This window comes from Carassius gibelio, chromosome A1 (assembly GCF_023724105.1).
Source record: "Carassius gibelio isolate Cgi1373 ecotype wild population from Czech Republic chromosome A1, carGib1.2-hapl.c, whole genome shotgun sequence".
In the NCBI taxonomy this organism is placed as follows: domain Eukaryota; kingdom Metazoa; phylum Chordata; class Actinopteri; order Cypriniformes; family Cyprinidae; genus Carassius; species Carassius gibelio.
In genome coordinates this window covers 9,473,874-9,498,543 of record NC_068371.1, presented here as the reverse complement: position 1 = coordinate 9,498,543, position 24,670 = coordinate 9,473,874, and the positions used below count along the sequence as shown (strand labels likewise).

At 37.0% G+C, this 24,670-nt stretch overlaps 1 protein-coding gene across 3 annotated transcripts in view; it reads right to left on the bottom strand.

Moving 5' to 3' along the window:
• The window catches only part of LOC127985926 (glutamate receptor ionotropic, NMDA 2A), an 81,924-nt gene extending 58,590 nt beyond the window's left edge, over positions 1-23,334 (bottom strand). The window contains exons 1-4 of one of the 3 annotated variants that reach the window (XM_052588168.1): positions 23,017-23,334; positions 22,287-22,469; positions 17,972-18,009; positions 16,867-17,262 (exon numbers count right to left, since the gene is read on the bottom strand). In XM_052588168.1, the coding sequence (XP_052444128.1) occupies positions 16,867-17,262; positions 17,972-18,009; positions 22,287-22,341 (489 nt within the window). In that variant the 5' untranslated portion in view covers positions 22,342-22,469; positions 23,017-23,334. Of the gene's footprint in view, positions 1-16,866; positions 17,263-17,379; positions 17,741-17,971; positions 18,010-22,286; positions 22,470-23,016 lie in introns of those variants that run through there. The other 2 variants (XM_052588232.1, XM_052588261.1) reach the window with 2 other exon arrangements.
• Positions 23,335-24,670: the final 1,336 nt, after the last annotated feature.

Here is a 24,670-nt window from a genome sequence, read left to right as displayed (position 1 = left end):
GACATTTCCAGAAGTCCCTATACAGTACGTGACATCAATTCCAATTTTAATTGATATTTTTGTTTACCATTTTTTTTCTGTTATTCAGTTTTTATTGCATTATTTAAATGTGTGTTAGCGTGATGGTGTTTTGTATGATTCTGTGCTCCGTCTATACACATGAACAGGCCAAGTTTTAATGCACAGGCCACTTAAGCCTCGAAATGCAAGCTGGATCAGGGTGTATCATCCCAAATTGCACCGTTCTGTACTGTACCATACTCGGTGGAAACAAGACTTTACATCTGCATTATTGGGGTGGTTATTGGTACATGTTGAGGTAAAAAGCTGATTTAAAGAGTTAGTTCACCCAAAAATCTAAATTATGTCATTAATAACTCGCACTCATGTCGTTCCAAACCCATAAGACACAAGTTTGTTTTAACTCAGAGGGAGTAGCAGCCACGTTAAAAGTTAACAGCTTAAGTCATTTGTGGATTAATGCGTATTGGAGACGCGAACCGTTTCAAAAGATTCAGTTCGATTTAGTGAACTGGTTCAAAAAGATCCAGTTACACCGAATGATTTGTTCGCAAACCGGATATCACAAACTGCCGTTTTGAACTCTCTCACAACAGACCCAGAAGAGAAGACAATGCTGAATAAAGTCATCGTTTTTGCTATTTTTGGACCAAAATGTATTTGATGCTTAAAAAAATTCTAACTGACCCTCTGATGTCACACAGACTACTTTTTATATTTTTACTTTTGGATTTTATCTATGTTCCATTGTTTTACTGTGTCATCTGTTTTGTTTATTTTATGTTTATCTTTGACTTTGTTCAGCGCTTTGGTCAGCTTTGCTGTGATAAATGTGCTATATAAATAAACTTTACTTACTTAGATGATGTTTTTCTTACCTTTCTGGACATGGACAGTATACCGTACACACAGTTTCAATGGAGGGACTGAGAGCTCTCGGACTAAATCTAAAATATTTTAAACTGTGTTCTGAAGATAAACGGAGGTCTCTCGGGTTTGGAACGACATGAGGGTGAGTCATTAATGACATAATTTAGATTTTTGGGTGAACTAACCCTTTAAGTAATTGGGTACCTTAATATTACATCACTTAATGAAATATTTACCTATAAGTTGTAAAATATACAGCAACGAATTTGCCATCCTATGGTATCAGAAACACTCTCACAGTATTTTTTAGCATGAATTTCTGTCTGTCAGTCTTTTCCCCCGAATATAACAGGACATTGAATAAAATGAGAAAACAGCACAGCAGAAGAGAAAAACAAATCACAACCAAATCTTTGCAATCTAGTGACGAATCACAAAGGATTCCTGACAGAAAAATGAAACGGCTTTGACAATTTACTCAAATAAGATTTTCCTCAAGCGCTCTACATGAAGATCTACGTGGTACAGGTTTCACTGTCTTTGAAGATCGTCCAATACATCACTCAAAATATGATTCTAATGTGAAGAATATATGGTGCACTGCGCTATAAAAGGATGAATGATACGGCTGAAAAAGTTCCCATGATGCCATGCGTGTTTGCCTCGACCCCATTGGGGACTTCATTAAAGATCAAACTATCAAAACCAACAAATTTCTCCCTGACTCAACCCTTCTTCTTCTACACATCTCTCACCGTGTCTCTCCCAGGAGCGTGCATTTAACAGCTTTGAAACAGAGAAGGTCCCAGAGGTTTCTTTTCCTTTACTGATATAATAACTCTAATAAAGCAGGAAGGAACATGCAAGCAGCTGCATACATCCTTTCTCGCATATACTGCACTGTAACGATTTTGATCTTTCAAAATCCACTGCTCTGAGAGCCCTTTGAGAGCAAGCGTGTGATTGTGAGTGCACGCATGTTAGGATGTGGGTGCACATGTTGCATATAATCCCTTTCCTGGGGAAAATTCCTCCACAATCTTCACAGTAACAGCTGGAGTTACCGTGACAACACCCCATTACTGTTGTGCTAACCTCTGGTAACCTTGGCAACACCGTGGTGACACCATGGCAACGGAGCCATTTGACAAAGATAAGAAAAGTAGCTAACGCCGCAGACACAGAGCATTTAAATTCATCACCCTCTTCTCGCATCTGTCCTCTCGTGTGCCACTCTCAGCACATTACGTTTATATGAACTGGATTCAATTCATTTGAGGCTTTAGTGTTGAAAAATGTGATCAACAGTAAATGTGGCCTTTGAGAATCGATGGGAACATGGAGTGATGATATAAAGATGACGATCCTGGCCGTGTTCAGAGATCCTCTAATGTTTATCATCTGGCCCTCGATCTATACGTCTTCATCTGTGTTCCTCCCTCACTGGTGCCGAGAAGAGTTGAGCAGTCAAGCTTTATTCTGTCAGGCTGTTAACTAGTTTTCAGATTCTGTGACACTTCTTTGAGTGGCTTGGAGGAGTAACATCCTTTACATCAGATGAGAAATAAAACATGTTTCATATCCTCAGACCGCTCCCTCACTTCTCTCTGAATTCTCCCTTCTCCCTCATGCTATTCTTCTCAAAGACTTTAACTTTAACAACGCAGTCATGTTTTCATTTCTTTTTTTCCCCATCACACTCTCCCTGTTGTCTTGTTCTGTAATTCCCCTCCTCTCTCCTTCCGTCCATATGTTTGTTCTGCTTTTCCTCTAAACTCTTGTTCAGATCTTTCTCTCTCTCTCTCATGGCCTCTCTTTGCTGATACTAATGTCTGTTTTCTGTTTTTGTAACTTCCTGTAACTGAAGCCAATCTCCACCAGATATAGGGCACTCAAGGAAATAAAGTCAGCAATTTAAGTTGTCACTCTGAACTCTGGGGAGACGGTCAACTCGCTAATGCTATATGCTGTGCTGCAATCAGACAATTGCTAATGCATTCGACGTTTGTTCTGTCTGACTCTGCATGCATAATACCAGTAGTAACGTCAATCTGAAACTCTTAAAAAAAGTAGAAGAAAAAAGAACAAATAATGACAGTGTGATCAAAGGGAATAAAATATACTTTATTTGAGAAGTGACTAAAACAATAGCTAATTATTATTATTAGTGAAGATTATTATTATTATTATTATAATTATTATTAATATTAATTACTTCTCCAAGCCACGTTTAATAATAATTATTATAATAATCATAATTTAATCATCATCGTCATCATCGTACAATTACATTAATTGTCATATTTAATATTATTAATTACATTATTTTACAGCTCAGAAAACTTTATTAAGTTTCCTTACTATAAATAATAAAATCAAATAAAAGCATTTCCATTTGTTCTCAGTTTAACCTCTTCCATTTGCTTTCTAGGAGAAACAGTTGAGATTTTAATCTCATTTGTGATTTTTCTTTCCTAAGGGTTGTTTTTCTGCACCATTTAACACAATTTAGTCACATCCTCATCACATCTTCATGAACTTAAAGAGTTTAAAGCTGTCTCTTCGCACAACTGAGACTCCAGAAACATCCATCACCGCTAATGATAAAATCAAAGTCTAGCTTGTTTTTTCCAAACACTTTGTTCAATAGTTTTCTCACTCTTTTACTAAACAGAAAAGCCATGGCAGATGTGATGTCTTGTAACACCTACTGTAGCATCCATTTTCAAGAGCTGAACATCCTGTCTAAACCAGTCATGACAAGTTATATCTCTCATAACTGCATGGCATAGCACAAATCACAGCCAATAAGAACATTTTCCATGTTTAATATAGAATTATGTGGACGGTGATTTTGAAACAGTAAGATTTTACTGTGAGCAGTGCTACTCAAAACAGAAACTGTTACCCCTCTGCTTGACATTGCTAGACAGGAGAGGTAAAATACATCAATATAGTATTAAATATGTTATATAAATGTATATATTATTGGTTCCTGCAGTTAAAATGATACTAACAACAAAAACTAAAAGCACATAGGTTTCTTATAACTGCCTGCACTAAAAAGCGTTTAACAGCAATATAATTTTGGGTGGGTGTTAGGATCCCACGCATGAGGAGACAAGCGATTGAGCAAGCCAACGGTCAACCATTAAAAGTCCTTAAATGGCTGCTGTTTCTGGCGTAAAAATCTACAACAAGTGTTGTAAATGGATCAGGGATCAGTCACCAATGAACTGTGTAATATCGTTTATTCACTCATCTATAAAGGGAGCTACATTTTACTTACAGTTATTTGGTCTGAACATTTTTTTTCTCTGTATTGCCTGGAGGAGTTGGTTAATTAATTTAAGGAAGATTTATTATTTCTGCGGCACAGCTGGTAATTAAAAAACATCTGACAGAACCATTTGACATTGTTCAAAGAAAATAGTTCTTCTGTTGTTTTTTACACCACCTTGGATTTAGAAGAGAACTCTTTTAAAGATACTTTCTGGTCTAAATGATTTGTGGTATGTTCTGGTTCTTAAGTCACTGAAGGAAGTTATACAGGTTTGGAATTGCATGAATACAGGATGACATTGGTTTTGATTGGCTACAGAAATGTTTAGTACACAAACCTAATTTGAACCAAATGAAGAAGTTACAATGCAATTTTATTTATTTTCCAAATTGTCTTTGTGTGGGGGTTCATAATGTTTAAAAGACTTGCTTTTATTTTGTATATTACTCGCACTCTGTAACTGTTTGGTAGAGGTCAAACCAACTGTGTGGTTGTAGGAGTGAAGACTGCAGAACTGAGTCTTTTCATGAGTCACACACTCTTAAATACAAGAAATAAACTGAATACTGATTCATGACATTACACACATTTACCTATTTATTATTATACATTCATGATGCTGTAGAAGTCAAAACTAGATAAACTATTGTATTATTCAAATGACACACATTCGCATTCAGAAATGAATTAAAATACCTACAAAAAAGCACCACTACTAGTGTTATCCATACTTTCAGTAAAGGTTTTCTTAAAGTATTAAAATCCAGTACATAATGTGTAGGTGCTAAAGAAGTAAATGACACAAATCATGTTGCTTGCTGAGGAGAGGTGTGCTATTACATTTCTAAGTGATCCGATTTATGATTTTTGCCTAGAGCATGTTAAAACTGGTGGAAAAGTACCACAAAGTTTCATTGAGGGAAAGAACCCTAGCCATTAACATCAGAGACTTGGCTTTTTAGATTAGCAAACACCAGAAGACCATAGCAACTGCACAGCAACACACTAAAAACATCTCAGGACACATTAGCAACCACACAGCGATGGCCTGGCACTCATCCCAAACACCCAAACAGACATTAAGATCTGTAATATCTAAACCATGTTGGTTTGTACATTTCATTTTATAAGGACAGTTCACCCCAAAATTATAATCTTGTCATCATTTGCTTATCATTTATGGAGAGAGGAAAAAAAGACACTAATTCTAACAGCACTCGGAATTTCTTGTTTTATGTTCCATACATGTAGAAGAACAGGTTTACATATTAGAACTATCCGTCTAATTTTCTCCCAGACATTTCACATTCAGCAAATGCATCCTGCCCTTAATGCACTAGTGATTTTTGAAAGACCCTGAGATAATGCAAATATCTCTCAATTAGTCTTTCATTGTTCTGCCTAATGTTCATCAGTGCCATATTAATCATAAGGGTAACTGGGATTAAATCCTTTGGGGACATTAAAATAAGATAAGATATGCACATTATCTTGTACATTTTAACCCAGAATCTTGATGTTTATTAAAAAAACTCCATGGACATGTTATGAATCAACTACTCGCACCTTTCTTGGCAGACTTTCTTTAATAGCTGAGCATTAAAGAAAATACAGTGTTTACCTTCAACAGAGTAAACTCAGCAGGAATGCTGGCAATATGGCACCTCTAAAGCTAATAAATGAAGAATTTTCTTGTTCTGAAAAGGAACAGAGGTACTGTATCTCCCTTTCGCCGATCCCTGATTTTTTGTTAGTGTGTGAGTGTTTATGCTGCGCACTTCCCACGCTTAGTGAGCCTATGACTTGCATAAGAGAACCTAACCTCTTTAACTCTCTCCCTCACACACGCAAACAAATACACTCACAAACACAAATCACGCTCTTCACTTACTAGTCAGACTGATATTTTTTTAAAACCAATAAAATACTATTCAAAATGTTGAAAGATGCTAGAAAGCTAAATATCACACTGTATTGTCAAAACTAAATCAACGGCAAAGGATGATAAGCAAACCGTAATAAGCAATAAGCTTTAAGTTCACGGCTCAGTTCACTAATAGCATACGTTGGGAACACTTCGGGTTCCCAATTACAAATATTTTCGGTCTTTACAAAATATATGGCAATTCTTGTGAAAATTGGCAAATTCGTGACCCTTTTTCCTTGGAATTGCATCATCCTTAAGAAATAAATGATACGCAAATCCGTCGTCAAACTGGGGCTTGTGAACAAGCATCTTCGAAATGCAGGGAACAAACAAAAACACTTGCACAACTCCGTTGATGCTCTGTAAAAATAAACTCCATCCACTGGTCCCTTAATGCTTTTTTTTTTTTGGTAATCTGTGCAGGGTTGTCTTGCCCTGGCAACCAAAGACACACTTCTTTTGTGACTTTTCACGACGCTCTCGCTCTGATCAGTGAATCGCTCTGATCAGTGAAATGTCTGTGCTGCTCAGCCTCGCTATACGGGAGCGCGCGCTCTTCCGGCAGAAGTGCCTCAGGACCCATATAAGGAAATTCCGCTCCATCTAACGTCACACAGAGCCATACTCGAAAAAAACTTTCCGAAACTTGTGACAAACCGGAAGGAGTATTTTGGGAACAAAAATACTCCTTCAAATGTACAACTTAATTTTTGAAACTTTTTCCATGTTTAGCATGGGAATCCAACTCTTTAACAGTGTAAAAAACTCGAAATAGCATTTCACCCCCCCTTTAAACAGTACTGTACATAACATTACCTTTTCTAAGATTAAATCTATTGTTATTACTATTATTTAGAGGACACTCCAATGAAAAAAATAAAAGTAAAAATTGTAAATCCTGTAGCTAGAGATTCACGAGTTCACCCTTACATCTAATCTGAAGGCAAATAGTAGGCATATTTTGGCGTGCTGTCCTGGGGGAGGGGTCCGGGCCCGGAGCATAGCCCGAACCCAAATAACTCCCCCTATCCCTAATTTGGGATAAATAGATTAGAAGTGAGGAGTTGGGGTGGAGGAGGGTTGCCGAAAAACTGTCGTGGGACAGGAGGTAGGAAGACTGGATATATATACGCTTGCGTGCTATTTAAGATTATTAGCTAAACGAGATGAACCTGTGCCAAATTGGATGATTATCTGATCGTGCTTCTCCCGAACTTTGTTAATAAAACCACATGTCTCTTAACTATATCTAAGTTATTTACATTTTGTTTAAATTGATTAATTAAAAAAAATAATATACTTTAAGTCACAACTAAAATGGAACTCATTTTAAAAGGTGTGACTCTCAGGCTGTCCTTTAAATATAACAGCAGACCGGATTAGATACTGTTTGTATGGATGCTCTCAATCCCCTTCACTAACCTGCAATAGCCTCAAGTAAACATGTAACCAAGGTGACAGTACACAGAAGTAAACACTGAGACCCCTTATGCCATCTATAAGAATAACTTGCATTCTAAACAGTTTGGAATTTCAAGCACCCCAAAATTCGAACAAAATTTCATTCGTAAAGATGTGTGCAAAATTCTGTGTTCTGATTTTGTGCAATTCAAGCTTTTGTACGAGCACATATTCCCACCACATGATGGTTTTATCTCACTCTCAGACACAATACCCCATTCTCTGACATTTTTCATAACCGGAGAGATGCTGACAGCCTTAATGTTGGTGACTGACAGCAAAACAAAACCTACAACCTGTGTGCTAATGTCAAATGCATATCAATGACTAGCTTACAGCAGTTCATGTAGCATTTTATCAACCAAATTTTTTTCTTCGAATTGTGCATGAATAGCAATCCAAACAGTTCTGACAACGATGTTCTGCTTGTATGTGAACACTCTCACTGTTCAATAACAAATATGTCAATGGTATGTATGCTGTATACCTTCTGTAAATCTAATATGTTTTCTTTGCCCTTCTTGAAGGACTCTAATACCATCTGGACTGAGAAAGTCATCTGACATTTTCGTAAATTCAAAAGAACATTTTACCTTTCGAAGCCAGTTGGTAAAATGTCCACTTGTCAATAAAAAACTGATTTCTGCCTGAGGCATTGCAGGAAGGCTCCATCTTTCCCTTGCTTTGTCTCTCTTTCTCCTGTACTCCTGAAGGGATTTAGAGGACACTCCAATGGACAAAAAATAAATACGGTAAATAAATCATCATATCATGTAGCTATCAGTTAAGTTACAGTACAAGATGATTTAATGCAATTACCTCATGAGCATTCTTAAATCATTATTCAATTTCATGAAGATAATTTTTTGTCATGTCCAGTCAATGCTTTAACTCGCCACTTAATTGTAAAGAATTTTAATCCTCTTCATTTGGGGACTTTTCTCTGCAAATACTTATACACATGATACATTTGATTAGTTAATTGCCATATCATATAATTAATTTGATTAAAATCTTTAATTGATTAACAACATATGGTATGATGCACTAAACTCATCAATAAACATCCTGTGGAGCAACAACCGTGCAATTAATTAGTGCAATTAAAACATGTTGCTGCCATAAATACATATATTTATGTATGTATCCTTTGATGTGCTACAGAACAGGGATGTGATGCACTGATACTGATTACAGAATCATATTTTGAAACTTGTTGACAGTAGCACACTGCTCATGAACTGAGCAAACACTCGATAAGATGACGAGGCAAAGGGCGATAAAGACACGTCATAATGTGCACGAAATCTTCTATTTCTGTAAATCTCTGGCAGACACATAGACACATGCACACAAAGACTGAGGAAGGGGATGAGGCACAAGGTCAGCCAAACCGCAGCCTGCCCAGAGCAGACAAGGCTCAAGTGCCTTGCTCAAGGGCACAATGGTGGATGGTTGTACGGCGCAGTCTTTCAGACTCACTCTTCAAAATGAAGGTTGTTAAATTATTCTTAGATTAAGTGAAGAACCCTCATATCAAGAATCCTTTTTCAGTTTATAGGGGGTTCTTGAGGCAAGATTGTTCTTTTTTATTGGTTTTTGAGCCAATGAAAACATTTATTGCTCAGAGGTTGAGAGACTTAATGGAATTCACAGATGTTTTTACTGTATCAGATGTTTCTCGGAAGGCACTGCTTAAGGTATACAAAAGGACTTAAAAAAAGTCAATACTTGACATATAGTGAAATTGCAGAGCTAAATTTGATAACTGCAGTTTTTGACTTGAAGGGGAATGTTTGAAATCATACGGTCGATCAAGTGGTCGATATTAAGCCGATATTACAGAATTTAGTTTAAATATCATGAAAACACATGTATAACAGTTTCTAAAATTAAATTTAGATTTACTTTACATAATATTTACAAAATTATATAATTTGAAAATTAATAAATGTGAAAAGAATAATCATTTGAACTTGATAAATTATCTGTAAAATAAAGAGATGTATTTAAATGTAACCTCCTTGATTCTGTAATTATATTATTGTATTTTCAGTAAAAAAAAAAAAAAACCTGTTGAAAATATTATTAAAAAGGAAGTAAACACTGTAACCAAGAGTGTTTCTGGTCAAGTTGTGTGCAGTGGGATTTATATATTTTTCCAATTAAAGAAAAAGTAGCAATAATTTTACATACAGCACACAGTATAAATATGACAATAATATGGCAACAGCAAATGGTATATTATGCAGCGTAGTTTGAAATCAAGGGTTTAAAATTTGTCAATCAAGTACAGACATTTTATGCAATCTACAAATGCAATCCTCAGAGGATCTCAGCTGAATTCAACAAAGTTTGCAAGGTAAGTGAAATTAGTTTATTAGACATTCAAAGACTTGAAATAAAATGCATTTTCGCTAAAGGCCGACAGTAAGTATTATCGCATTTGTCTTTCTTTTAGTAATAATAGAAAAGCAAACGCTATAATATGTTTTCAAATATACCTTGTTCAAAAGTTCTTTGTAATTTTTTTTTGCCAGAACTGTTAGACAAAGACAGGAAACTAATGAAGACCGATAACAAAAGCTTTGTGCGCTCAGGCGCTGGCATTTTCTGCACTGTCATAATAAAAGTCCCAGGCGCCATTAAAATATTAAGCAGCACAGCCATTTTCATCTGTGACATTCTAAGAAATCTTTCTTGAGCCCCAAATCAGCATAATAAAACTATTTCTGAAGGATCATGTGACACTGACAACTGGAGTAATGATGATGAAAATTCAGCTTTTACTACTTTATCGTGACAGGAATAAATTAAATTAGAAAATACATAGAAATAGAAAAGTGCTATTTAAAATGGCATCAATACTTCTCAATATTGCAGTTTTTACTATATTTCTAAGCAAACAAATGCAGCCGTGGTGAGCTTAAGAGAAGTATTTCAAAAACATTAAACGGTAAATGGATTTATTTGGAACTGTTCAATTTTAAGGGTTTAGGATCTGACCATTTCCTTTGTTTCTCAACCTGATTATTTAAAATGAACTAAAGAAAGAAATATGAAACATGTACATGTATTGACATTCAGTTTGGTAACAGTAAAGTGAGAAATGCAATCCTGCCTGAACAGACAGAGTATGGAAGTGAATCATAAGGGGTGATCAGTCCCACACACAGCTACTGTGGCCCAGCGCTTTGAACAGCTACACATTTATGAATCCAATCCTACGCCAGGCAGTCTTTGATCAGGAGATGACTGCTAGACCATTATGACCAAACATGGACATGCTCGAAAATCTATAAACCACCACCTGAAACAAATAAAGATACAGCATGTACATTAGTATTTTTAAATGTTATAATTAATTAATTTCTAATAAATGTGATCTTACAGCAATCCTGCCTTAATATTGTGCATTAAAATTGTTTAAAGCAGTGTATTCGCTCTTTAGCAGCAGTTTTTAAGGCAATATTTAAATGTCATTCTTGATGTACCCAAAATAGTCCAACACTATCGACAGTCATTTCTCTGGTGGGAATAAAGGATCACTGTTTGGTTCCTCTGTCATAGTTAATCTAGTGTGTGTAGTAGACTCCGTGTCTCTGATAAGCATGACATTTTAAGTTGGCGCACCGCTAGTATAACTTCGTATTTGTTCCTTATGAACCCCATGCTTTTGATTCGTAGTTTTTATAGTAGCGACTTGTTTTGAAAGGCAACTCAAGCTGATGCATATAAAAAAGATCAGATTTAACATATTAACATAATCTCTCAAACTCTTCATAATTCATTCTCTCACCCTCTCGCACAAAAAAAAGCCTCTGGCCCAAGTCAAATCCAAAAAACAGTAGGAATTATGAGGTTAACATTTCACTCTAAATGAATTAGCCTGTGTGTCTACTTCACTATAAAATATTCATAAAGTTAGTGTCGCACAAAATGCAGTAGGCTGCTGAACAGGGAATCTAAACTTAGCCTTTAAAAGCTGCTTTCAAAGGTTTTTTCGAGTTGTTTCACTCGTTCTTCTCCCAAATAGACTGTCATTTCCCATGAAGGCAGCGCTAAGTGTGAAAATGACCTCATTCGGTCCTGAATGCAGCCACCAATCTCCATGTTAGCTGATTGTCCTTTACAACCCGCAGGAAAGAAGCGACGAGAGGAATAGGAAGAAAGAAAATAAGTGACGACGAGAGACATTTTGGTGGTCTGCCAGAGAGAGGGATCCTTTGTGTAGACCCTCTCTTCTGATAAATCCTGAAGGAAAAAAGATTGGGTAAGAGAGAGATGAGGGGAAAGGAAGATTCATATATAGAGGTATTGCGGAGATTAAAAGATTAGGGGACAGACTGAAACTTGACAGAGGTTTGAAAGCATTATCTTCTAAGAAAAGACCTGTAAAGCTTCATCTGATCCTATAGTTCAAAGTACCACATACAATATGGAAGCTTCCCTGTAACTTGAATTGAAGCGACATTGACTTGGCTAGAGATTTGTTATCCAGTCTCCCAACGACAGTAACCGAATGTAAATTAATTTCTTATTTCATATATCTGTAAGCCAAGTCCATCTATAATAGCATCTAAGAACTGCAATGAGTCACTGTGGTACAGACCAAAATAGGTAGGTGGCCATCAAGGCACTACTGTTAGGAGAGAGAAGGATTTATCAAACAGTATTGAGTGATGGCAGATCGTTTGTCCACTGTGTACCATTCCGGGGTCTTTTAAAGCATTTGAAATTACATTTTAGCTGAGGTCCGCCATTGTAACTTTATTTTGGTGTCTACTTGAAGTGCAGTAATACATGACAAAATAACGAAGGACGATTTTATTTTGGCTTATATAGGACTATCAACTTAACCTGTAATGATCCCTCCTTGGGGGAATTTGGGAATGGAGGAACACAGGGAAAGTATAAACAAGAGCTGGAACAGTATTTCAAAATTACACCAAATGCTGTTCTAAGCTAAATAAAAACGGCCATCTTAATTACACAAAAAAATCTTAACTCTATTTTCATGCTATAAATATTTTAGTAATATATACATTTCCATTCAAAAGTTTGGGGTCAATAAGATTTGTTTTACTGATACTTTTATTCAGCATGGATGCGTTCAAAAGTGACCGAAAAAGACTTTCCACAAAAATATTACCTACATAATGTTTTCGATAAAATTAAACAAATTACATCAAACAAAAAGCAGCTGCTTTGTTGTTGTTTTAGACGTTTTTTAAACATATATTTTTGTCAATTTTACCTTATATATTTTATTTTATATACCTTTATATATTTTGTTTCTTCTTTTATGCTACAACACAAAAAAAAACTATATGACATGAACCGATCCAGTGCAGAGAGTTTTATTGTGGCTGACATCATCAAAAAGTGACATCAGCAAAGTGTCTTGTAAGCTTAGAGATAGAGATGAGTTGACTTTTACCCTTCAAGTGGGTTTTTCTGTGCATTACTGTGTTTTTTATAGCTACTTATTTGGCACAGCTGATGACATCATATGATCTAATGTGCCAGTGCAACCTTAATCTATTGTTAAATAAATAACAAGAAAATTTGAGAGTGTGTGGGAGATGGATAAGCGAAAAGGAAAGGACTGTGTGTCTGTACACGTCCGCCTGTAAGTGAATGCTACATATTTAATTTATGCCAGCCCCTCTGTTTTGTTCTTTTCTCCCATAATGCACCTCTCTAATACAGATGGGATAAAAACAGCTTCAATGGGGCAGAAAACAGCTTTAGTGTTTAACTCTTCAGGCCTGGCTCTTTTTCCCTCCAGTTTTCTTTCTCTATCCTTCTCTCCACCCCCTCATATAGACCCTAAATGCATATGCCCAGACCTCATTCTAGAAACTGAACATGTGAACCACATAAAGCAGCACATCGAATATTCAGTCCTGCCCCCTCAGTGTGCATTAGGGCCTGTGTGTTAGTGTTCCCTGTCCCTTTCTTTCCCATATGAGAGGCGGAAGCATGGTTAAAAAGATGCATCCCGGTGCCTTCATTTTTAATAACATGAGAATAAAAATCTGGGTTCACAGTGAAGCGATGCATCCACTAGGATCATCACTTACACACTCTCAAAACACACTCATACACCCCCCAGAGTACACCGCAAAAAGACATGCAGTTGAACTTGATCAAAGCAGGCCAAGAAACACAGCGGTACAAGAGAGAAATTATGTATAATACAACAGAGATAAAGGCCATTCTGAAACATTTTAAAGAGATAGTTCACCCAAATCTAAAAATTCTGGAATGATTTTTAAGTCGCTCCAAACCTAAAAGTACATAAAAGCTGGCTTTTTTTCATGGATCACAGAAGGACACATTTTGAAGAATCTTTACACGATTCTATCCAACTCCTTCTTGTTAAAATCTCTCCTTTTGTGTTTTATGAAAAAAAAAGATGACTAATATAAAAGGTGCTGCAGTTAGAGATCAACCGATAATCAGAATACAAAGAGTGCTAAATAATAATTAATAATATTACTGTACATCTACTTGTGGTAAACTCCTGACAGTGTAGTAAAATATACTATTTACTTAATTTTCATACAATTTATGATTTAGCAAGCCACTCATGTTGTGTAGAAATCAGTCCTGCAGTAACAGCACTTGTATGCAAAATGTACAATTTAGGATGCCAAATGTTAACATGTTCTATGGTACATTGAAATCAATTAAATATTTCTAACACTAAATTGTAACATTACATTTAACACAGTTAACACATTTACCTAATTTGACACCGAAGCAGTTTAATTCTGTTAAGTCTAATCAGAAAGGCTGAAACTAAACACATCACAACAGAGGTTATTTTTATAAATAAATTAAAAAGTGCTGAGAAAAGACTTAATTTGTTTGCAAAAACCATTTGAATTTAATTGAACTGAACTGTAACCCTTTATTATCATTATATGTAGCAGATTTGGATCAGTATTAGATATCATGATGGTTATGACTCTTTGAAAGAAAGTGTCCTTGAATCTCAGTGTCGCCTACCCAAGGGCAGCAGACCAAAATGTTTTATTAAAAGCAAGAATATGCAAGGATGTACAATTGTACACTTTTTTTTAAAGAAATGTAAACTTATATACAGCAAAGATGCATTGAACTCATCAAAAGTTACAATAAAACATTTATAATGTTACAAAAGATGACCATTTCAAATTAATACTAAAAGCTGTTCTTTTGAGCTTTCTATTACTAAAATAATCCTGGAAAAATTCTAAGCACACTAACCATTTTCAACTGTGATAAAAAAAAAAAAAAAAAAAATTCTTGAGCACCAAATTAACATTTCATAATGTTACACTGAAGGCTGAAAATGTAGCTTTGCCATCACAATCTTACTGACTCCTTATTAAATGTGAAAAGGATCAGACAGTAATTGTGATATTTTCCATCTTTCTATTTCAGACTTGGAAATGCATTGTGCTTTATGTGTTATTGAACAGCCAATACAGCACAGGCTGTTTAAGCTTGAGTATCAAAAGAAACTCTGGGTGATGATTTAAAAAAGGGATGAGTAGTGTTATGGGAAACAGCAAGCAGGGGTCTTCTTAATGTATGAGTTTCATTCACATCAGCCCCAGCATTTGACTCCCTAAGCCCCACTTCATCCTGAAGAATCTCTTCAATTATTACCCTTCAAGCTCTACGGCAGAACCAGGGCCTAATGTGTCAAAAAACGAAGTCGGGGGATGTGGCCCTAGTTCGGAGGAAATTAGATAATGATGAATCTGAACCTTATGAATTATTAAGCACCTTTCAGTATATACTTGCCATCAAACATAACTTGTCATACATAGAATGACAGTATAAGAAGACAGTAAAAAAAAACTAAAAATAATAATAAACCAGCACATAAAAATGATATACTAATCATAGAAAACTAAATGACATTGCATAAGAATTAAAACTTTAAAAACACTGTCTGGTTTAAGTGAGAAATAGTTCCAAACCATGAGTTTTGACAAAGTAGCACAATCCACTTACTTTGTAGTTGTATTTCATCACTGTTAAAAGAGATTGTGCATTCATCTAAAATTATTAAATCACTATTTGGAAGGATAGTTTGAAGTGAACTCAGCCAGATGATGCAACAGGAAGACATGGTCGCCCACAAGAAGTTTGTACAGCTCATGTGGATGAACATTGTGCATTAATAGCCAAACAGTCAAATTTATCAATTTGATAGTATTAAAACATCATCAGATTGATGTTTAAAGGAACACTCCACTTCTTTAAAAAATAGGCTCATTTTCCAACTCCCCTAGAGTTAAACAATTGAGTTTTACAGTTTTTTAATCTATTCAGCCGATCTCTGGGTCTGGATGTAGCACTTTTAGCTTAACATTGATCATTGAATCTGATGGTTGAATCTGAAAATAGTCCCCGGCAACTCTGCTATTGCTGCAACTACACAAACTAGTTAGGGACTATTTTTAGGCACTGCATAATATCACTGCACCTGCTGCACCCATGGTATGGCAGCAACGTTCCTTCATTATTACGCCAGAATGAGAGTATAGTTCCTAGCCATATCAGCCTAGAAAATCACAACTTTTCATTTACTGTCATTCTTAGTACAACATGTAACTACAGAAGAGTCAAGTTTTAAATAGGAAAAATATAGAAACTCTTTGGTCATTTTTGAGTGAGATGCTAAACGTTCTAATCAGATTTAATGATCTTTGCTAGATCTTTGCTAAGCTAAGCTAAAAGTGCAACCACCAGACCCGGAGATCAGCTGAATGGATTCGAAAATGGTAAAACTCAACTGCTTAACTCTAGAGGAGTTGGAAAATGAGCTTATTTTAAAAAAAAAAGAAGTATTTTCATAAAAATGAAAACAGCATCAATGAATAGATTTGCAATCATACACTTTCTTCAATGCTAAACTGTCAGCTTTGTCACTAACCTGGCAGCAGGTATCTGTCACACCCACACAACTGCAACTGATTTTGCTATAAACACAACTCATTGCCAACTTTGCAGAAACAAACAGACAGACAGAGGGACAGTGACAGGAAGACTGGCAATCCGTCAGGCTATATCTGATGCAGATGGCATGCTGATAAAGAAAATCTGTCAGGTATCTGAATTGCGTCTCGTTTAATGCCACACAGCTAGACAATCCAAAACATGACATTGAATATTTGAAATCAAGCTTTCTGTTTAGGCTTTGATATGATGAAATATTCCAAGGTGGGTTGCTGAAAATGTCTAGCCAAAGTATACAACAAATAAAGCGCATACAGCCAGCAAGAGAGGAATGCATGCTTACCTTTTCAGCCATTGTCATAGCAGAGCCACCATGGATTCCAAGAATGGGCATGGAAGTCTGAGAGGAAACAAAGTCCAGCATCTGTGCCACAGCTTCCTGGTCCGTGCCATCTCCATAGACCAGCCCGTGCAGCCTCTGTCGGGACATGAGCTCACACAGGTGTGTAAGCATGCTTCCTGGGTCCGTCTGGTTCACCTGGATACTGAGAACTGTCACATCCAGAGGCGCACCTATCCCACGAGCCGGACGCAGGGCTGATTCAGATACGGTGGGGGTCTGGCCCAATATCACAGCTACACTCAGGGAAGGAGGCTTCTCTGCAGCCTCCGACCAACCCAGCAAACCCCATAAGACCATCAACCAGACTACAGCTCCCATCATTCCTGGCTTCAGCCCCTGTCAAGATGAGAAATTTTTAAAGAATGCATAACACAGTCAGTCTTAACAAATCATGTTTGCTAGTTCCAAACTAGACCAAAATCAGACAACGCAAAGACATAAATTCCATCTGACCTATTACTTTCCAGGTTGCACGCAATGATTCAGTGGAGGGGAATTTGAAAGTGAATAGGATGCAAATCTGCAAGACAAGCTTTTAAACGTTAAGATTAAGATGGTATGGTACTCTGTCCAAATACTCAATCATTTCAAGTCAATACTTTTCAATTAGTCTAAACAGTTAAATGGAACAGTGGTTCACTTATTAGCAATTAACTCTGATGTACTGTCTTGCAATATATCAGTGTGGCTGCATTTAAACGGCCCATCTAATTGATAGGACTCTTCAATATTTATTACGATTCTAGGTGGAATTTGATGCCTGAATGATTCCAGATGGCTAGTGTGTCTGTCTCTTAAATTATAGTAATAATGGATGAAACCATGCACTAACTGGAGTTCATTATAACTTCATGAGTGAAGAACAGCTTATACATGGTTAAGCTTATACATGGTTAAATTTAAGTGCGCTGATGTCAGCGGTTCAAAAATGGTTCAATCTCAAGAGATTGAACGTAAAAGTCAACCTCAGGATGGAAGAAACTGTACTCATTGCTTAAAGGAATAGTTTACTCAACAAATAAATAAATTGGTCAACATTACTCACCCCCATATCATTGCAATTCCACCTGACTTTCTTGTATTCTGTGGAACACAAAAAGAGATGTAGTCTACTACAGGAGCTTTATTCCATACAACATAGTGTATTCAACAACCCAATTGGCACCTTTTCATTTTTGCTGTATGGAAAACAGCAGTGTGAACATACTTCAAAACATCTCCTTTTATGTTACTCAGATGAAAAATCATACAGATTTGGAACAACTAAAGGGTGGGTGAATGACTGACAATATTCCTTTAAGTAAAAAAAAAAAAACATACGTATATAGATTTTTTTCCTGTTCATTTGGCTCCTTTTATCAAGGTAGAGATACTTTGCTATCAAACATGCTTTACAAGACTGATCAAATTCACTCTGAACTTTTCAGTTTCAGAAATGTCATTGGAAACACCTGCTTCATCCCTGGAGTTTAACCATCAGTCATATTCACACCTCGATTTCATTCACAGACTACCCTGGGCCATAGCCAATAACCACAGAAAGGTACTCAGATAATGTTGAGAATTATGTTATAACAAAAATGTATGCACCAGTACAGTATAATTTTCTGTTTCTTGTTCAATTCAGGTTGAAAATTTCATTGGTAACACACAAACAGGACATACGGGGTGCATCTCAATAAATTATATGTTGTGGAAAAGTTCATTTCAGTAATTAAACTCAAATTGTGAAACTCATGTATTAAATAAATTCAGCCCACAATTCTCAACAAATTAGAATATGGTGGCATGCCAATCAGCTCAAAATGCCTGCAAAGGTTTCCTGAGTCTTCAATATGGTCTCTCAGTTTGGTTCCCTAGGCTACACAATCATGAGGAAGACAATCATTGACCCCCTTCACAAGGAGGGTAAGTCACAAACACTCATTGCCAAAGAAGCTGGCTTCTCAGAGTGCTGTATCCAATCATGTTAACAGAAGTTGAGTGGAAGGAAAACCTATTGAAGAAAAAGATGCACAACCAACCGAGAGAACCGCAGCCTTATGAGTCAAGCAAAATCGATTCAAGAATTTGAGTGAACTTCATAAGGAATGGACTGAGGCTGGGGTCAAGGCATACAGACATGTTAAAGATTTTGGCTACAGTTGTCTTTTTCCTCTTGTTAAGCAACTCCTGAACCACAGACAACATCAGAAGCGTCTTACCTGGGCTAAGGAGAAGAAGAACTGGACTGTTGCCCACTGGTCCAAAGTCCTCTTTTCAGATGAGAGCAAGTTTTGTATTTCATTTGGAAACCAAGGTCCTAGAGTCTGGAGGAAGGGTGGAGAAGCTCATAGCCCAAGTTGCTTGAAGTCCAGTGTTAAGTTTCCACAGTCTGTGATAATTTGGGGTGCAATGTCATCTGCTGGTGTTGGTCCATTGTGTTTTTTGAAAACCATAGTCACTGCACCCATTTACCAAGAAATTTTGGAGCACTTCATGCTTCCTTTTGCTGACCAGCTTTTTGAAGATACTGATTTCATTTTCCTGCAGGATTTGGCACCTGCCCACACTGCCAAAAGTACCAAAAGTTGGTTAAATGACCATGGTGTTGGTGTGCTTGACTGGCCAGCAAACTCACCAGACCAGATCCCCGTAAAGAATATATGGGGTGTTGTCGAGAGGAAAATGATAAACAAGAGACCAAAAAATGCAGATGAGCTGAAGGTCACTGTCAAAAAAACCTGGGGTTCCATACCACCTCAGCAGTGCCACAAACTGATCACGTCCATGCCATGCCGACTTGTGGTATTAATTAAAGCAAAAGGAGCCCCTACCAAGTATAGAGTACATGTACAGTAAATTAACATACTTTCCAGAAGACCAACAATTCACTAAAAATGTTTTATTTTTTTTTGTTCTTATGATTTATTCTAATTGGTTGAGATAGTGAATTGATGGGTTTTTGTTAAATGTGAGCCAAAATCATCACAATTAAAAGAAACAAAAAGTCTGAATTTATTTAATAGACGAGTTTCACAATTAGAGTTGAAATACTGAAATAAATCAACTTTTCCATGCCATTCTAATTTATTGAGATGCACCTGTATATACAACAGCATCATAAAATTGTGCCAGTTTATGTGTCAGCTTAATATACTGTATGTGCCAGGGCATGTCATTTGAAATCAATACTAATCATGACATCAAAATCAATAAAACATTTTCACAGCTTGAATTTTGGGAATTTGTTTGGAGTGCTCAGCAATGAACGATGTGATAAGAATGTGCTGCCATACTGCATGCTGCAGATACTACCATTTTATATCACCAGTCCTCAACAAAGGACGAAGCTTAATGCAAAACTCATAAATGCACAGCTTAACAGAAAAAGTCCTACACTGAAATATTACACTGAATATATTGCAAATACTCCTATATGGGAAGTTGAAAAATAATATGGGCATGAATGTTTTCAACAACGGCACTTTTGGACAAAACTTATTTAAATAGGATCCATTTATCTAAAACAACACATTTAATAATATAAAGAAAAATTTTTACAATTAGACATTTGACGTGTGTGTGTGTACACAAACACACACACAATAGATTAAATTGATATTTAAAAATAGTTTTAATAACAACATTGATATAGCAATGCATGAACAGAAGAAAAGTGGATGACTACCACCTGATGTATTATAGAATTCCTCCTACAATGTCATTTTTTAATAAAAGAAGCAAAGACTTGTTTAACACCTGACAAATTAAAAATGTATTGATGCATTTTGAATTGTTTGAAAACACTTATAGGAGATAGTAAGAGGGTTTCGCTTTTGACAGCTAAAACATTCAGGTGTATTGTGAAGCATACTAATTAGTGCCAATCACATAATTGCATAATTGCTTTCTTGATGGTTGCATTGGTAGTTTGTGAGGGTATAAAATTGGTACATGCCTCAATGACCACATTAGAGATTCCAGAGACAGGCAGTTATGCTCTGTTGCCCCTGTACCTTTCTCATTTAGAATACTTGCTAACGTCCATAATTGGCATACTCACCGAGCTACCCCAGCAAAGCAACCATGCCCTTAAAGCTAACCTGGAGTAGCATCACTCTATCTCGTTCTGCATGTGCATCTGTCAGATTTGTTGGACACTTTACGTAAAACGTGTGTAATGTTTTCAGTCACATTAGACATCACCTTCACCCTGAGCTTGCAGGATACAACAGAAGAGAAGCCAAGGTTCAAAATAAAGACAGTTTGTTTCACCCACATACAAAAATAGGCCCATGACTTTTTATGCATCAAAATTTAAGCAACCCTACCAGAAACGTCATGCAAATAGGAATGTTTTTTTACGAGTGAGCTTTGAACATATGTCTGAAAGTACTAACCACAGTTCTGATGGTCTGTCACAGCCCATATTTCATAATTCAGAACCACAACATAAAGTGCATATTGGCTCCTCTGTTTGCAGAATATCACCGCTGAGATCAATTCTCTTCACAGGCGAATGGGGAGGTAGTGGGTGGATTTCTGAGTTTTACTGTGTGGAAAGGTGGAGGTGTCATTAGTTACGAGCACTCTCAAAATCAGCACCTGCACTAGGTCCTCTTCCCCCATCCATCTCTTTTTCTGACCAGCATGTACCCTCATATATTCTTCTCTTTAAGGTCCAAAACATAATCTACTTAAGTAAATTAATGCAGAGACCTCTAGCTTTGCAAGCTTATGAAATGTGTGGAAAACTGTGGTATTATAGCCTATAAAGTCTCTAAGGTCAACTAACTGTTGTGGTGAAGCAACAGTTTGAAAAAAATCTTGCTATGGAGATTTAAAGTCAGTATGCTTTATTGCAACTTCCATTTTATTTGCCAATAATTCTGAAGGTAATTCCACTGCCCCTTGAGCACATTAGTATGTTCAACAGGGCAGTGCATTAGCCAAACACTCATGTCTGTGTTTGCATATTTTGATTCAATTATGCTTCTGAACCTAAGGCATCACACTGGCCCAATAAAACAAATGTAAGAATGCATTGCTGTATATCTGTGTGTTCAGTTAAGGTCATTTTATCAATATGTGTATAGTATCTCTATGCATGAATGTATGGGTAGGGAGAGGGTGGTTTTAAAATATTTCAGCTTCTAAAATTGTATCCTCCATTGCAGGAAAGACTATTTCAGACCTGGTCCTGTAAGCAAGAGGAAAACATCAAAAATGTGCTTGGACAACGTGACTGCACCCAAATCTGCAAGTCCCTCATTCCCCTTTAATACTGAACCCGCGAAACAACGGCGCCCCCTGTCGGATCTCACAGTCAGCCGCTTCACACATATTACTAAACGTTCAATTTTTATATCATATCTTACCTTGCGTGTCACGAGGTGTCAGTGAAGAAGCCTCTCCGTGATTGAAATGTGCCATCTGTGAAACTGACCGATGTCTTGTGAATGTTATCCACGAAGATTTCCTCACAGAGAAGGCGCGTTTGTCGGCGCATATTTTCAGACCTTCGGCGAACCACCTTGACAGGAGCTTAAGTATTCAATGTTCTGGAATAAAGTCAACCAAAATCCTTACACCAGGTCAGCAGAAATGACAAAACTCATCATTTAGTGTATTTCTGTAACTTCTCGCGCATTTTCAGTAGTCTATTAGAGAAAAAAGAAACATCAATAGGATCCGAGAGTGGGCTCGCGGGCAAACTGATCTGCGTGGAAGCGTAACGGTTCCCCCGCACGGAACCAAGTAACCTCAGAGGCTGACTACAACACCACATAACCGTGTTTTAAAGAAGTGAGCTTCGAGAGTGTAGTCAGTGCTTAAAAGGTGTGTGTTTAAATAACGGTGTGGTATTCCCCTCACGCGCGCTCGGGGGTTGTCTCTATGTAGGGCGCTCGCTCGCGCAGCAGGTGTTGCGCATCAAGGCGGTTGAAATAATTTCTCCCGTCATAAAAATAAGCCGACGATTTCATCAACGGGAAGCTCCAACGACTCCTGTTTGGCTTTGAGAGAGCGAACCCACGTTCGGTAGGGAAAATAATACGTGAATAACACGTTCTTTGATGTTTTATTGAAAGTAAAAAGAGAGCAACTCACCTAATATCCTCATTATACATTTCCAAAGTACCAGTCAGGAAATTAAACCGTGTCCTCAGTCTTCATCGCATAACCTTGATCTTTCTTTATAAACAAATCCGTCAAGTTCAGCGCTCTTAACGGCGTAATTCCACCAGTGTCCTTGTGTTTACCGTGTCCATTCCTTACAGAGATTAACCAGGAAAAAAAAAAACGTTCAGGGATTCAGTTGAAATACAAAAACCACATGGATTTTTCACCTTAATATTTCTGTTATTTTTTATTTTCTAAGTCTCGAGCGCTTTCCGCAGTGGAGCTTTGTGGAACAGGTACGCGTGCCGCCACCGAGGGGGATTCCGTCAATATCGCATCCTTTTGGAGAAAACAACAGCAACACGCCGTATTCAGTCGTTAAAACGTCGGTAACGGGGATGAGATCTATTCTGGATCGAGATTCCTCTGCGACTCCATCGACTGAACTCGAGACATCATGGCAAACTGTCGAGCGCATGCACGCTCCTTAACATCTCCGCTCAGATCTGATACTGTGTTTGCCAGTGCCTCCCACGCGCTCCGCGCCAAATTCAACTCGATTCTCTTACCTTGCCACCTATAATTAAACACAAAACGTACGTTCCATAAGGGTATGTATGCGTATTTGATTTCTGTCTATGCAAACAGACTAGTATTTTTGAGGAAAATATTTGGTTATGAGGTGTGTTCATATTTCCATCCAACTTTACAAACCATTGCTCTCAGACGCACGCTCAATGATTCGAGTAACGTTAGATGTTAGATTGAATCTCTCTCTCTCTCTCTCTCCCTCTCTCTACACCAAACACATGAAAACAGTCAAATGCAAATGAACGCCATTAACAGTCCCTGCGCACGGTGGGCGCGTCAAAACTGTGGAAAATTCACAATCACGCGACGCCCAGTAAACAAGTAATTTTCCTGCTCGATGTTTCACACTCATGTCGCATCTACTAGATCGCCTCCACGTGTTAAAGAGAGCAAAACAGTTAAACGAACCGACTCCTGTCTGTCTCAATAGAATGGGGATTTTGCGTTTGCTCCGTTGGAGCCAAAATTGGTAGTTCGTTATGAATCAGACGCTCCCAGCTGTGCATTTTCCCTGTAAGAAATCCACTGGAGCAGTTATGATCCTCAACTCATGCAATTAAATCAAAAGATTTGATGCTTTAAGATCAATCACCCAGTCAAAGGAAAAACTGCCTGACAAGTCTATTTAAAGTCTTTTAAACTTCGAATTATGACAGCGTGTTTAAGATTTACAGAACACACGTGTCCCCTCATGTTTTTTAACCAAATGCAGATTTTCGTATCTTTAAAATAAATAAATAAATAAACTGCACCATTACTGTGGGTTACAAAATCATTTTTATTAAAGATTCTCCCAAAAAATATCGCCTAGTGAGTCAGAATTGCCACTGGTGTATAGATATATTTAAAATAATGATTCATATCTACTCCAATAGAGATGATCAAAGCTTATTTTAAACATTAAGGTCAATGTAACAGATTTTTACAGCTATGCATAACACAAACTAACCACTCACTATTTTATGGTTGTAGGAAACTACACTTTTTTAGCGTAACACTACAAAACAATTTAACAGACAAACCATTCAACCATTTAACAAAAACAAACAGG